At 39.5% G+C, this 14,726-nt stretch overlaps 1 protein-coding gene across 4 annotated transcripts in view; it reads left to right on the top strand.

The window, feature by feature from the left end:
- PLPPR5 (phospholipid phosphatase related 5) overlaps positions 1–14,726 on the top strand; it is a 97,798-nt gene that overhangs the window by 64,531 nt on the left and 18,541 nt on the right. For 3 of the 4 annotated variants that reach the window (XM_067001937.1, XM_067001938.1, XM_048067232.2), the window contains one exon: positions 702–848. The exons of the other annotated variant lie outside the window; for it this stretch is intronic. In XM_067001937.1, coding sequence (XP_066858038.1) covers positions 702–833 — 132 coding nt within the window. In that variant the 3' untranslated portion in view covers positions 834–848. Of the gene's footprint in view, positions 1–701; positions 849–14,726 lie in introns of those variants that run through there. 4 annotated transcript variants of the gene reach the window in all.

Below are 14,726 nucleotides of genomic sequence, written 5' to 3'. Positions count from 1 at the left end.
AAATTGTCTACTGTTTCATCCCCTTTTCCTACTGTTGCTTAAAGAAGCAGCTACTATTCCTTCCTTAGCAACCTCAATTTAAATGATCGCAACTGACAAAGATACTGCGTTTGAATATTCTAAAAATGAGGCTGATGCAATGAGAATGAAATGCTCATTTAGGAAAACAAAACCAAAACCCTTTTGGCTCTCATTGAAGGCAGAGGGTTTGAAGCTAATCCTAACAGGAAACACGAGGAATAAAACAAGTCCCTTGCCTTTTGACAGTACTTTGCAATGTTGTTAAGATGAGGTGTTAGATCTTTTTTGGGATTAATACCCTGTCTTTCTGAGCAATTAGAGAAAACATTATAAAGGTGCAGTCTTGGAGCATGCAGTCTTCCAGAAGGAAACTGAGAATGTCCCTGCTTGTGTTATATTTATTCCGTAGAGTCATGCTCAAAGATGGTGAAACACAGTGCAGAAGAGGGGGGATAGAAAGACTAAAACTGTGTGTTGTCAATGGAGGGCGAGAGCTTTGCAGTATGAGTCTTTTTCAGAAATAAAACAAATGAATAAGGACTTATATCAGCTGATTATGTGACAGAGTTCTGTCATCCTGGATCTCCTGTGGGAATGTTGTCTACTTATAATGTATACATTTCAGTCAATTACCATTTTTTCTTAGAAAAACAAATAATCAGAAGATGTTTGATCTTCAGTTCTTTGTCAGATTAAGAGAAGTCGGTACTCCCATGGCATTGGACACTATGCTGCTGCTTTTTATTTGCTGCCTGATGACCTGCCTTCCCAGCATACTTAAGGTAAAAGACTGTATTCTGCTTTTTGAATGAATGAAATTGAATTGAATTTTTCTTCAGGAGTCTGTTCATCTGTGTGTAGAGGTTAAGAAAATCTCTCTCATGGATGTAGTTTCTTTCAAAGATTTGGATTGAAACTTATTTCTATCTGTATAATGCTATAAACCTGAAACTAAAAGCTGCTCATAGTTGAGGAAAAGGGTTACCTACAGGCTCAAAGGAAGAATCAGCTTCTACAGGCCTTGAGCACTGCAGTGGGAGACACTTCAAGGTTTCAGTCACCTACAAGGCTCTTTGTGGCCTGCTTGATCTGAAGTGAGTGGTTTGATTCACGGACATACCACTTCACTATGGTGATGGTTTCATTTGAAAGGAAGATCGCCGAGGAACATAACATATCTACACAAAAGAAAACAGTACTAAAACTTGACTCTTCATCCTCACAGGCCTTCAGTGTATCTGCTTCTTTTATTATATGGCTCTGTGCTCTGTCTTCACTTTTTCACTCTGCTTCTGGCATCTGTCTTTCTCATTAATGTTACATAGTGCTGTGTCACATCATATGATAACCAGTGATTGCAGACCCTACAGACAGTGGTCTGGCAGACATGTTACAGGCACAAATATAGCCTGAATTTGTGACAACAACCCTAACTAAGGGGAAGGGAAAGTTGTGCAGGGCTGTGTTGTATTATACTTTCTGTAATCTAGCAGAAAATAAATTGGTCAAGAAAGGATTAGATATTGCTCCGTGTATTCTATTTTGTGTAGTTCCTGGTGGGAGTCAGGACACTTATTCTGGATTTAAATAGGAGAATAGGAGACTTAGTAGAGGGCAGAATGGGTATTTTTTTTTAATCTTTTTTTTCAATTTGGATCATATATTTCTCCATTATTGCAAATGCATAGGGTGTTTAAGAGCGGTATGCCAGATATGATGGATGGCCCTTTCCAAAGAAAACTTCTTATGTGGAGCTACTCAAAGAAAATCACCAGATTACATGAGACAACGGGCAAATCCCAAGGATCATTCCTCCCTTTCAGCCTCCTTGTATCCTCCTGATTGAGAGGTCTCCTCTCTGAAACCCATACTCAGCTGCTCAGGCTTTGAATTAGACCTCAAATGTAGGTCACCAGATATGAATACAGTTCCTCCTCTTCTGTGCATCTCTCCTCTCATCCCCACACCAGTCTGCACTCATGGACCATTAGCAAGGCTTCAAACACAGCTTTTGCATTAGCTGTGAGGAGGACCCAGGAGAGCTGCAGCTTGCCATGTCACTGCTGTTCTGCAGCTGGAGCTGAGATACACAGCCATTCTCTCTGCTACTGGGGAAAATGGAAACCAAACGTTTTCAGCAAGACAGCATTTGATAGGAGACCAGGCTGTGTTCTTAGTCGCTGATGAGTATTTGCACATTTGTATTGTTATGTTGGTATTGTTCTTTCTGATAGACTTAGTTGTGACAGGAGACTACAAGCTCGCGCATATCGATGGTTAGCCCCGGAACAGAGAAACACTCTTTCACCTGCCAGATGGAGACTGGATTTATCATGTGAATTTATCAGCTGTGTCTCCCAGAAGCTTTAAGATGTCCTGGCATAGCCTGCTTCCAGGACAGTATGTTATCAGAATAGGCTTTCAGTCTGTCGTTTCTTATTTCTTTAGTATGAGATAGATGTGATTTCCATTCGTTCTTTATAACAGATGCCGTCTTTATATATATATATATATATATATATGTGCCTGTATCTTATTCTTTATTACTTTTTGAACTTACTCACTTTCCCATATTGTTCTTTTATTGATTTTATTACCAGATGGCGTAAAGAACTTTGCAGCATACGTTAATTTAGCTTTAAAAAATTTCTATTTCCCTTCAGTGCCTCTCTGTTGAGTTTTACACTTCAGCAGTGTTTAAATGCATCACATTCTCATTGTTTGTTGTCGATTTGCAGTTCAGCATTTGTCTTAGAATGTTCCATGTACAAATTGATGACTTTTTTGTCCACTTTTTACATCTAGCCTATCGTCTCCCTGTGGTAGCAGTGGAACTGGGAAGTTCTGCTGGTTTGCTTGTAATTGGAGGTGAGCGTTGGTTTCAGCATGGCACCTATGGTCAAGAAGGTATGTGAGACTTGCCAAAAACAAGGAGAAATTTCCCTCTCCAGGCAGCAGTGTTCTCATGGCTCTCCTTGTGTTTTGTCAGTGTCTGTGTGGCTTTCCTGGTGCAGTCATGCACCAGACAGAGGAAGCTCAGTCATAGGCAGGAGTGGTTCTTTTGGAGCCCTGTGCTCCTGTTGAGTACTGTGGTCACAGTGATAGCAATATTGTGCTGTTTTGTCCAAATGCTTCTGTTTCTTTATGAGCAGGGGCAAATTGAATTAAGTAATGCCAGAAACACACAGCCTGATGCTTTTTCATTTTCTGTTGTCTACCTCCTCATGCAAACGTGCAAGGTGCTGGTTTATCAGTTCAAGTATAGTCTTATCTGTTTTCACATCCATCCTTAAGATACAGATGTCCATGTTTTTACCAAGGAGGCAACACAAAATTGACTCTCGTCCCTTGTTTACTCCCATCCTGTGGTGACTCCCCTACTACTGTTAGTCCCAGAGACTTTGGTTTTGTTTTAACAAAGACCAATATTCAACAGCAGAAGTACTGGTTATAACTGAATTTGCCTTCTTACTATGTATTTGGCTACACGTGTGATGTGGTCTGCGTCTTTTACACTGTAGATTCTTTGCACTTTGTATCTGGGCCTGCAAGCCACCTCATCAAGCGGAGCTTTTATCCCTAATGGGACCTGTAACTATCAACAAAAATATTCTATAGACATGTTTATCTGTCTAGGTGACTTCCAGGATCCCACTGCTGTGCACAGGATCTGCAGGTGTGGAGTGGCAGTCATGGCACTGATATGCTCCAACCAGCCTGTGAACATGAAAGAACAGGCCACGGTACGTGAGAATCTTTTAATGCTACAGAATGTTGCTGCTGTGAAAAAGAGTCTTGTGAAAACAGTAAAAGGAGAGAGAAAGAAGTTTAGCTGAAGATATTAAGAGCTATTCAGATATTAAGATTCTGAAAGGGAGAATTTGGGTACTGAAATAAAGCAAAAGAAATGAAAAATTACAGGACATCTTCCCAAAAAAAAAAAAAAAACAACTAGCTTTCCAAATATTTTCTTGAAGAAACCATATAAACACAAGAAAATGCAAATAATTTCTGCGATTTTTTCTGAGACTAAGCATTTTGCTGTGCTATCCTATGCAGAAAATCTGTGATCAGTGTGCAAGAGTATAAATTGACTATATTTACAGACTATATTTCTGTTACAAATATAGGTTTGTTTTCTGACCTGCTGTTCCATGAATAGAGCTCATCATGCTCAGTATGTGCAATCAAGTGGAGTTTTGCTGGATATGGGTTTGAAGCTGTGACTTCTGATACCAGCTAGATAAAAAGTAGTTTAGGAGCTAGAGGTGATGGGTAGGGAATCCGTCATTCACTATCACACAGTCACGCTCCAACAAAGAGAGATTATAACCCAAGCAATGAATTTGCTTAGCAGTAGAAACTGCCATTGTTAGTAAGGGCATTACAATTTCTAATTACTGCAGTTGAGAAGCTTCAAGATAAATGAACGGACAATTTAGATGCAGTTTGACTCTAAGTGTCACAGTCCTGATGTTTCTCACTGCCCACCTATTTCTGGAGAAGTCTAGGAAATGGATTTGCCAGGCAGACGCTGAGGGGACATGGGGAAGGTTGTTCTACAGTTGCACGAGTGCTAGCTCAGCATTTTGTCTCTACAAGGTAGAGCCCCATTTATCAGGCAAGGTACTCTGCCTTACAAGACTGTAAGTATGAGACATTGCTATAGGAGGGTTCACACTGGGGATCAGTTAGCACAATTGGTTATTGTGGTATCTCAATGGCAAGTGATTTGGGCTTGCTGGATTGTTGACCAATGCTGTCACCTAAGTAATTAGAACATTTTGCAGTTTGACTACTTTTCAGCCAGAACAACCGATTTGACTGTTATGCATTCCGTTTGATAGACAAGGGCCTGGTCCCTTGGCTAGTCTTCCCTGATTCCACTGAAATACTGTTCATCGCCCTGGGGAATCCACTCCTAGGAAACTTGCTCTTTTCAGTAGTGAAGAAACAGCTCTCAGAAATGAACATTGCTCATCTCCATTTCTCTGTTCTCCTGGTCTTTGTTTCTCAGCTACTATCAAAGAAGCAGGACATTTCAAACAAAAGCAAAAATAAGAGCTGAGCCTATGCTTCTCTTCCCCTATTCTTTAAAACTGGTATTGTAAAGGTCACCTTTGGTGCAGCTGTAAGTTTGTAGCAATGTCTTTTCCTTTTCTAAATGGAATTTAGTCTAAGTTTCAGGCCAAGATCTTAGCCGTTTTGATGAGAAGATCTGTAGTACATCTTGTATTCTGGCTAAACTCCAATTATATTTTGCCTGGCTTAATTTACTCAGTGCTGCCAACAGAATGACATAGTTTTCACTGCCTGTTCTTCCCTTTGGTAGTGTGTTGCTGTGCGCCACTAAAACAGCCAATCCAAGGCAGCCACAGTGCAAAAATAGTGATGGCTAAAGAGCTACCAGGCACTCAATACCCAGTGATGCTATGCTGGATGGTAATCGGGGCTCAGTGGATAAGAGGATGTTGTTACCACAGTCCTTAGACAACTTCCACAAGAATGATAGATGCATAAACTGTGTCCAGACTGTTTTTTGAGCATGAAATTTGCCTGAGGTTTACCCTGTTTGGAAACATTTTCATAAACCATGAAGGAGAACCATGAGGAGAAATACTAACAGTAAAGCTCCTTCTGTGGGCAAAGAGAGCATTAAAGCAGGCGGCTAGTAGTTTCCTGTATTTCATATTTACGTATTCTGCCACCTACTTAGCAGCACCTTTCAGGGTTTGGTTGAAGTGTATAGCAGAGATTGGTGGTAAAGATTTCTCACACCTTGGTACCAGTCGTACTATAGAAAATAGAATTAACTGAAGGATAGTAAAATAAAGGCATGAAATGAAGCATGTTATTTTAAAGTGTCAAGGCACAAGGGGAAGGGGAGAGTACAGAGTTGGGAATACAGAATAGTGTGTTTTATGTGGGACATTTGGTCTGGAAAGTGCTGAATATGAGAATTAGTAGCCTGTGCCTTAAAAGTCATTCTGCACAGAAAGATGACATTCTTAAGTGACATTCTAATTCCTATTTTGTATGGAGTTGTGCTTTTTTATTTTGTAAACTCAGAGAAGTTCTCTAAATGCTTCTTGGAACTAGTTACTTCTAAAAGTGTATGGTTTTATTTAATAAGTATTAAATAAGTATTATACTGATCGATCTCTTTTTGCTTAATATGGTGTTGTATTTTGCCTGAACAAATGTTAGTAGAATTATCTTCACAGAGCTAGCACAGCTGTCTTGGTCTTTTCCAAACACTTGGTAGCAATTTTACCTTCTTTCTGTGTCCTTAGGCCAAAGTTTACAAATGCATTTTAACTTTTAAAAGTTAGTATTTTTTCAAAGGTATTAACTGCCCATGTCTTAATGAATGAGACTATATCTGGATGAAGCAGTCGAATATTAGTCCGAACTCTTTGTACTGGTAGTTACGAAGTGATGCTGGGATGACCTTACCAGCAGCAACTTGAAGGACAGATTTCCCTTATTATTTTGGCTCTACACAGAGAAATATGATCTTATAGGATTCTGAGCTATGGGAATACATTATTGTGGGACAGACACAGCAAAGGGCTTCCACACATTCTGAGGAGCTCAACTAGAGGTTTTGGATTCATCCCAAACTGTTGATGAGCTCATTGGACACAGACATCATAGGCTGAAAGCAATGAGAGTTTTGTCACTGACTTAGCGGGGGCAGAGGCATCCTAAACAGTCCGTACAGAACAGATTATCTTGGAAAGGCTCCCAGGAATGAAGAGTGTAAAAGCAGAGATTATGCCTCATTCCAGCATGGTGGTGGAAAAACGGGCACCTCTGCAGGAGACAATTTGTTTGGGCCAAGAAAAGGTGCTTATATACCATAGCTGGGGGATTTGCTGAAGAGTCTCTAGAAATGTCAAAACTCATTAGCTTGCAGTGGGAGTTAGGCAGATTAACTTTGGGGTGCCTTTGAAAAGCACAGTCTGTGCTATTCTTTTGTGAATTTTAAGTGGCAGATCTGTGGATTCTGAAGAGTCCCTTCTTGAAATGGTAACTTCATGATTTTTTAAAATCCATTAAGTCCCATATTGAAATATTGCCTCTGAAGAAAAGGTATCTTCATTTTGCTTCTACTGTGTATTGGGAGATTTCTCTCTATTACAGGGCAGCAGGAAAGAGCTAGGCAAAGTTCAAGCCAGGAAACCTAGTTCTGCAGTGTACAACCATGCACTTATCATGTGTTACTTAGTAGTATTTCTGCTCCTCATTGTATTTGAGTAAACTTAGAAAAGAGAGAGCACAGGAATTAATTGCCTTGACACTTCCAGTTTGGATAGACCAACGTATTTTGAAAGGAGAAGAGGAGAGAGAAGAAAAAGTTGAGAGAGCTGAATGCTTGTTTGGCATGTAGGCTGAGGGATGGAGATATAAATAAATACATGTATACACACATACATATATATATCTGTATATTTAATGTGGGTTATCTATGGAAGCCTGTGCAAGTCAGTGGGAAGTGAAAGTCTGTGACTCATCCCACTGCTAGTGAGCAGGCATCTAAGAGGAGTTACTGGAGGATGGATGGCCCTTCGGAGAACAGAGTGTCCTTCGTGCTTTAATTGCTTACAAAGACATTGCAGCATGGGTGATTATTCATTTTTCCCAGTGCCACTAGTTTTTCTTAGTGGTGAAATAAAGCAAAGGCTCCTATATACAGGGATGCTGATTTTCAGAGCCAGAATAGTCACTCTCATGATGCTGCTGAAAAAAATAATATTTAACCTGCTCTAGAGCTCAAACTGGATTTTGACCGTCCTATCAGTTTCCCATACTTCCTGAATAGTTGTCACATGCTATCATGATTCAGTCATGAAAAATAAGTTTTTCTTCTATTTTAAAAATACATACCTAAATGTAATTTGGTTAAATGAGGTCCCTACCATTAGTTCTTGAAATCCATGTTTCAGCGCTAGGGAGATTTGTCAAGTTACAGACCATGGAAAGAAACAATTTAAAATGAAAATGCTATCAGGCATTAACTGTGAAAGCACCAATGGTTCTGCAGTAATAACTTTATCTTTGTGCCTGCAAGCAGTCTTCTAATGGAAAAAAATACTAAATTGTGTTTATGACATATTACGGCATTTCCACCATTATTCCATTACAGAACAATACTCCCATGTTAGAGAGAAATCTGTGTGCTTACATGTAAGCATGAGAATGTTTCTCTGATGTTCAAGAGTTCATTTTGAAATGCAGTTTTACTTTACCTTAGTGTAAAGTAAAGGCCCTTACCACTAGTTATTTATGAAACCTAGCAGGCTATTGTTAAAAATAATTTTAAATGTATTTGTGATAATTTATGTTTCTTCGTCCAAACAATTGAGCGTTTTATTTAATTTATAGAAGCCTACAGTGATTAAACTATAAAGAACCAAATCATGCTAAAGCAGAGCATCTTCTATAATGCAATTAATATAATGAAATTCCTTCTGAGATCTAGGGTAGATCCTGTATCTATATCTCATTTTTGTAACAAATCAACCCCTATAAACTTTGTTAAAGTACTGTGACTATAGAATTATTCTGGTTATCCTTTTCTTGTTTCTATGCAACCTACCCACTGTGCTGTAATTTAATATCAATAATGTACAATATTTTTTTTTATTTGGTAATGTGTACACATTTAAAATAATGCATGAACAGTGCTCCGGTGCTCATAGATGATTCAGTGCAGTGCTCAGAAGTGTACTATTCAGTTCTTTTAATATCATCTGCAGCTGTTATAATGGTGCATTGTGCATTTGCAGGCTGAGATCACTCGGAAATAAAAACAAGATTCAAAATACTTCTAAGCAGTAAATAAGCAAAGAATTATGTTCTACATGCTTGTTACTGCAGATGCTTTTTGGTTTAAAGGTTGTTTCAGAACACCTTGGGGCCTACCTAGTAGTTTATAGCTAACAATGCCCAGTTAAACTATATAGTTTTCCTCCATACACCACCTTCCTGAAACAGTCTGGTAGGTGAGGAGCCAAACAGAGCATGAGCAGACTTTGTTTTTATTGACTCAGTGTCAATAAATTCTCTCTGGAACTATATTTGCTGCCAACTGAATATTTTTTTCCCCTCCAGGATAGAAAACAAAAATCACTTTTTAAGGGGGCTGGGAGTGGAGTGGAAGGAACCTTGTAAGTTGAATAGAAAGAACCAATGAGATGGGGAAATTATCCTTACTCAATCATCTGTCTTGTGCCATTTTTACAGCTATTTCCAACAAATTACCGAGTGTTTATTTTAATGGTTATTGCTGACATTAGTGAGCGCAGTGTACATTTGTAACCACTTACAGCTACCCCTGCCCATGGCTGTCACAACAGGCTTCCTCTCTTCCACAAAGTCATTCTGGGCTTCTGATCACTGATTTTTCCACCCTGGTGATTTTGCTCTGCCGCCCCTTCCGTCATGTGTGTTTGGCAGCTGCTGCATGTCGTAACTCGAGCTGGGGCCCTCTCACCACCCACTTTCTCCCATGGCCACCGTGCTGGGGGCGCAGGAGCTTGGCCTGTGTGAACACAGAAAGCACCGGACTGTGCTGAGGCAGGTTTCCAGCTGCTGGACAACCCCGGTGTTAAAGCCAGCCATTCAGCAGCGCTGTGCACCCTTCACAGCTGTACTGTGACTGTGGTGGTACCTGCCTTCAAGTGTGTGCGCCTTGCTCAGCAAATGAGGATATGGAGAAAAAAATTATCTTCATTAGGGCGTTGCATTTTGCTTCAAGGGAAGAGAAACAAAATATTTTGTCTAGAAAATGGAATATATCTTTATCAAAGAAAAAGAAAATTATTGAGAGAAACAAATATTATGTGGTGAGTCCCCATACTCATTTGGGGGCAAAATCTCCACAGAAATTCTGCCTCTTAATGCCATAAATGAACACTTCAAGTTGAGAAAATGAAATAAGACTATCATCAATTTGTGCTCTTCAGAACAGAGTAACGTCACAGAAATGACTACATGAATTGAATATCTCACACAATGAGATCAGCCTTTTTTATTTATCTGTGCAATTCTCCTGAATGTATTCAGGTAAGAATTTTGCAAACCAGACATTTCCTTCCAAAGGAATTCTGAATCTACTTTGGAGTGGCAACAAATAAAAGAGGCTATGGTGAAAGTCTGTAAGTGAGAAAAGGAGAAGCCACAGTTCCTCCAGAGGTGTTATCATATGTACAAAGGATTTTTTTCTATGAGACAAGCTTAAAATTTATGACTTTTTAAATTAACTCCAGGCATCTATTACCATAGAGTTTTGCTGAAGCTAAGAGCTTAGTGTGATTCAGGAAAACAAATTAGAAGATGGAAATGTTCATGATTATTGTAGATAGGATTTCAAGCTATTTACAATATAATTAAACTATTAGACTGAGGAGCTAACCATAGCCCTGAAGAGAGGACTTCTCCTATAGGATTATTATTTCATATTTGCTCTTACCCAGCCTCTTATGAAAATCCAGCACTGATATCCACCAGAGAGAACACACTGGACTACATAGATTGGGTTTAGTCAACATTTCCAAATCCTGCATCAGGATTTAGCTAAAAAATGACTTAATAGAAATGTTCAGTATTTTCAATTTGAACCGTTCAGATTGGAAGTGAACAAATCAGTAACATAGCATCATTTCAGCTTTCTGCCCGATCAAATACTCAAACACTTCATACAGATAGACTCTTGGTTTGGGTTGTAGAATTGGTTTTGGTTAGTGATAAATACCCAAGGTGAACTCCTGTTGTAACAGGGCAATATTGCAGAAAGTTTGGCAAACATTATTTGTATAGCTAGCAAATAATATACTGAATGTAAAAAGGTAAAGAAAATAACATAAATCATAGCAGGGCATAATGTGAGGAGTGGACGTTGGAGTCATCCGTGATGTGTTTCATGTCCCCCTTGACTTTCATGGCTGTTACAGTAGGCAACATCCACAGTTGCTCTGCATTTAGCAGCAAGGCATACAAATGCCCCTCTTGGTTTCTGTTTAAGAAATGTATGTATTCATTTAATAAGTTATAGTAGGAAAATAATAATTTAAACATGACAGGTCAGGAAGGAAGCTATAAAGAAGTGAGATGCGGGCAATATCTGATCTTTGTATAGTATCACATTCAACATTGGTATGGTCTATTAGTCCTCTACATATGTTGCAAAACCCATCTTTTATCTCTGTCCACTGGGATAACCAAGTGTGGGAGTGGACCGCAGGCTTGACATCAGCTTCTTTGAATTCTTTGAAATTTCTTTTTGTTTAGCATTGCTTCTTATGGATTTTCTTTGCTAGCCAGAATTCTTTCCAGCATTAAAAACTATAGAATTTTATTTTCAATAGGAGTGTGAATAGTGTTGAATATTTAAAAAATTACAATAAAGTGAAAAGGCATTATTTGTTGCAGTGCTAAATGCAGACAGACGATTAACTGTAGAATTATCTGATTCTACAGATTGCAACAACGTGAATCACTGGAAGGAGAAAGCATGGCTGTGGTGCACTTAGTGAAAGTGTGGTTTCAAGGCTAGATGTGTTTAGCAGATGCTGGAAATCAGCTGTAATCTTAATGTGCTTTGCCTGATTTAGTTTAAGTTGTATAACTTGTAACGCAGCATGAATAAGAGGTGTGCTGTGGAGAGACCGGATCAATTTTCCTATTGATCTGCAAGCCTGCTCGGGGGCTGTGACTGCACCTGGGCCTGATGCTTTTCCAATAATTCATAAACAAAAAATAATAGACTGCTGTATATCCGATTAACCCCAAACTTAGCTTTATGAGGAACAGTAGTATTTTAATAAAATAAATACATTGTTATCTCTTCCACTGGGGTTTTTCCTTTGTGAGAGATGTGGCTCTCTGAATACAGTGTGTGCAAATTGAGCAGACTTGACTCTAATGTCTCAGGCTTATTGCATAACAGATAGTTTGCAACAAGACCCAAGAGGATGACGTTTTGGGGCAAACTGCTGAATTCCTTTGGGTTATCATTTTGAGGTGGTTAATTACATGTACAGCTGTAACCTGAAGGAATTCTGTTCCTTTTGGCAAAGATTCATCAGTGCATGAAATCGTACAAAACGCTGTGGATTTTCATACATGAGATTTCCTTGGTTACTTACTGCATTTCGAAAAACCTTCCTCACTTGTATTTCCCTTTGTAATTGTTTCTGCTATAGGAAAAGTAGCATGTTTAAAGGCAGTCATTTAATTTTGATAACATCAGAGCCGTAATATTTATGTTTCCTTGTGATCAGATCTGTCTGTTTCTCTTAACTTTCAGAGGAAGCACATTCCTGGAACAAATGCCACAGGCTGGAGAGTCCTTGATGTTAAGATGCTGCCCTGATTAAGAGCTAGGCAGGCAGCAAATTAGAAATGCTGATCCTCAGATGCTGAGCTGGAACTTTGATTAGTCACTAGTAATAACTATAAAAGTCATATCAAAATATCTTCCTCGCTTGTAGATAAATGTTGTGGCATGCCTGTCTCTTTTGCAGTGGTCCTTCCTGTTCTCTGCAACAGTGACCTGATGCCAGAATGCGGTGCAGTGGCCAAAAGCAGTAAAGAGGAGTCCATGAAATATTATGCCAATTATGTAAGGATGAAGGATATAAAATAATGCATAGATACCAAGTGCCTTGCATAGACAGCAGTTGCTGCAACTCACCTTGGCCAATCTGTTTGTTTTATTTTTAATCATATAACAGTTTAAACAGTGATAACAATGTGAAAAAATCAGTAGTATTCTGAACAAAATCTAATTTCAAAGTGGATCTATTTTACAGTTTAATTTTAACCTTTAGCTGCATGATTTACTTGTTAGTTCCTGGGAAACCCATCATGTACTCAAAGACCGAGTACTGTAAATTCGGAGACAAGGAAAAAAAGAAAGGAAACTGCATCATCCACATACATAACATAGTTGAACCCCTGATTTAAATTCAAAGCTCAATTCAGCCTCAACTATAGAGCTGCAGCTGGCACCTCATAATATAAACACTTAAGTGGCCTGTTGAATTTATCCTCAATGTCCACAAATGAAGCTATAAACTTTCTTTAGAGCTTCACTTCTGCTTCAGTGCCTGCCCATGATTTAGATCTGCAGACTTCACAGTAGCTCTGTGTTTCCCTGGCTGGGTGGAAAGTCCCATAGCAAACCTGCAAACATCCCGTGTATTTAGCTCTCTGCAGCTGTGCAAACAGCACAATGCATTTTCAATATTCTGCTTTAAACATGCACATGGATGATTGAACTTCAAAGCAACAGCTCTGCTAATTCTTTTATGAGCATGCAAATCAGTAGTGTGACTTCTCACCAGATTGGGAGCTTAATGGAACAATCAGTCTGATCAAAACCCGCCCCAAGGCGTGAGCACAGTCAGTCGGGGGTATTTCTGCAAGGCTAATCCATGCTTTACTCGCTGGCAGGGTGCAAAACCAATAGTAGCCTGCAGTTAGCAAAGTTTTCATCTTTAAATCCAAATATTCCAGTTATCTCCCCTCATAACCTACATCATTTCAAGAGCAACGGCCCTGATTCTAGTATTATTTGAGGAGATCAAGCATGAAGATAGCAGTTTAGCCAGGGGGGGAAAAAATCAATGTCTTGGATTTGGTATGGTCAGATGGAGTATTTGTTCAGTTCAGCATCTTCTCTTTCAGTAAAATCAAGCTCTGTGGTTGTTAAAATACGTGACATGTTTGGCTCCAGTATTCTTATTTCCTGATATTCTTTTAAAATGAGCTTTAACTTGAGAAATACTTGGCATTTTCTCCTGTGACCATTACCATTGTACAGCCAGTTTTTAAATGAAAGGCTGAAAAATACATTAGGTGCCTCAAAGCCAGCCAAATCAATTTACCATCTTGCTTTCTAGTTCACAGAAACAGATATGAATATTTTACTTCTGGCTTTTGGGAAGCCCAACTCTAATTAATTCCATATAGAAAATTAAGGCCCAAGAGAGAGAGATTCAATGGTGCCTTCACACTTTTGCCTGTCTCCACACATATGCCTAAATCAGCTGAAATAAAAGATTTTTTTTTTTAAAGCAAGATATTATTGTGACTATTTGAAAATAAGTGCAAATTTCGACCTTGAAATGCAATCGGAATTTCCATGAGAAGCCACATAAATATTTATGTCCTATGTTTCCAAGTAGCTGGCGATTTGAGGTAGAAGATCTTATTTTCAGCAAGTGCTAAGGATCTGTGGGCTGAAATTTTGCACCTTTCAAGGTCTCTCCATCTGAGGCGTGTGTGTGCGTGTGGAGGGAACTGTCTCACTGTTCTCCACTCCTAAACATGGCGGGGTTTGTTTGTTTGTTTGTCTTTTACGTATTTTGACTGACTGCCAACATCTCAAAGGGAATACAAGCAGCATGGCAAAGGGTGAAGCGGGGAACGAGACCCCATTGTTGTGGGGTGGACGCAGAGCTAGCATTGCTGCTGGCAGCTCCATGGGCTGCCCCTTGCCCACTGCGAGGGGCTGTGCCACATAGGAGCGCTGTCCCTGGGGCAGGCAGGAGGTTCATGCCCAGTGTGGGGCTCTCGCAGCGCCTTGTCACCTCCATGCACCAAAGCCAGAGAGCCACAGTGCTGGCACGGCAAGCAGGGTGTCATGGAGCGTGTAGCAGTTACTTATTCATCATCTCTTTTTTCTCTTCTCCTCT

The sequence above is a fragment of the Anser cygnoides genome, chromosome 8 (assembly GCF_040182565.1).
Source record: "Anser cygnoides isolate HZ-2024a breed goose chromosome 8, Taihu_goose_T2T_genome, whole genome shotgun sequence".
Classification (NCBI taxonomy): Eukaryota; Metazoa; Chordata; class Aves; order Anseriformes; family Anatidae; genus Anser; species Anser cygnoides.
Note: the sequence above shows the minus strand (reverse complement) of the source record. Positions and strands in the feature narration are given on the sequence as shown.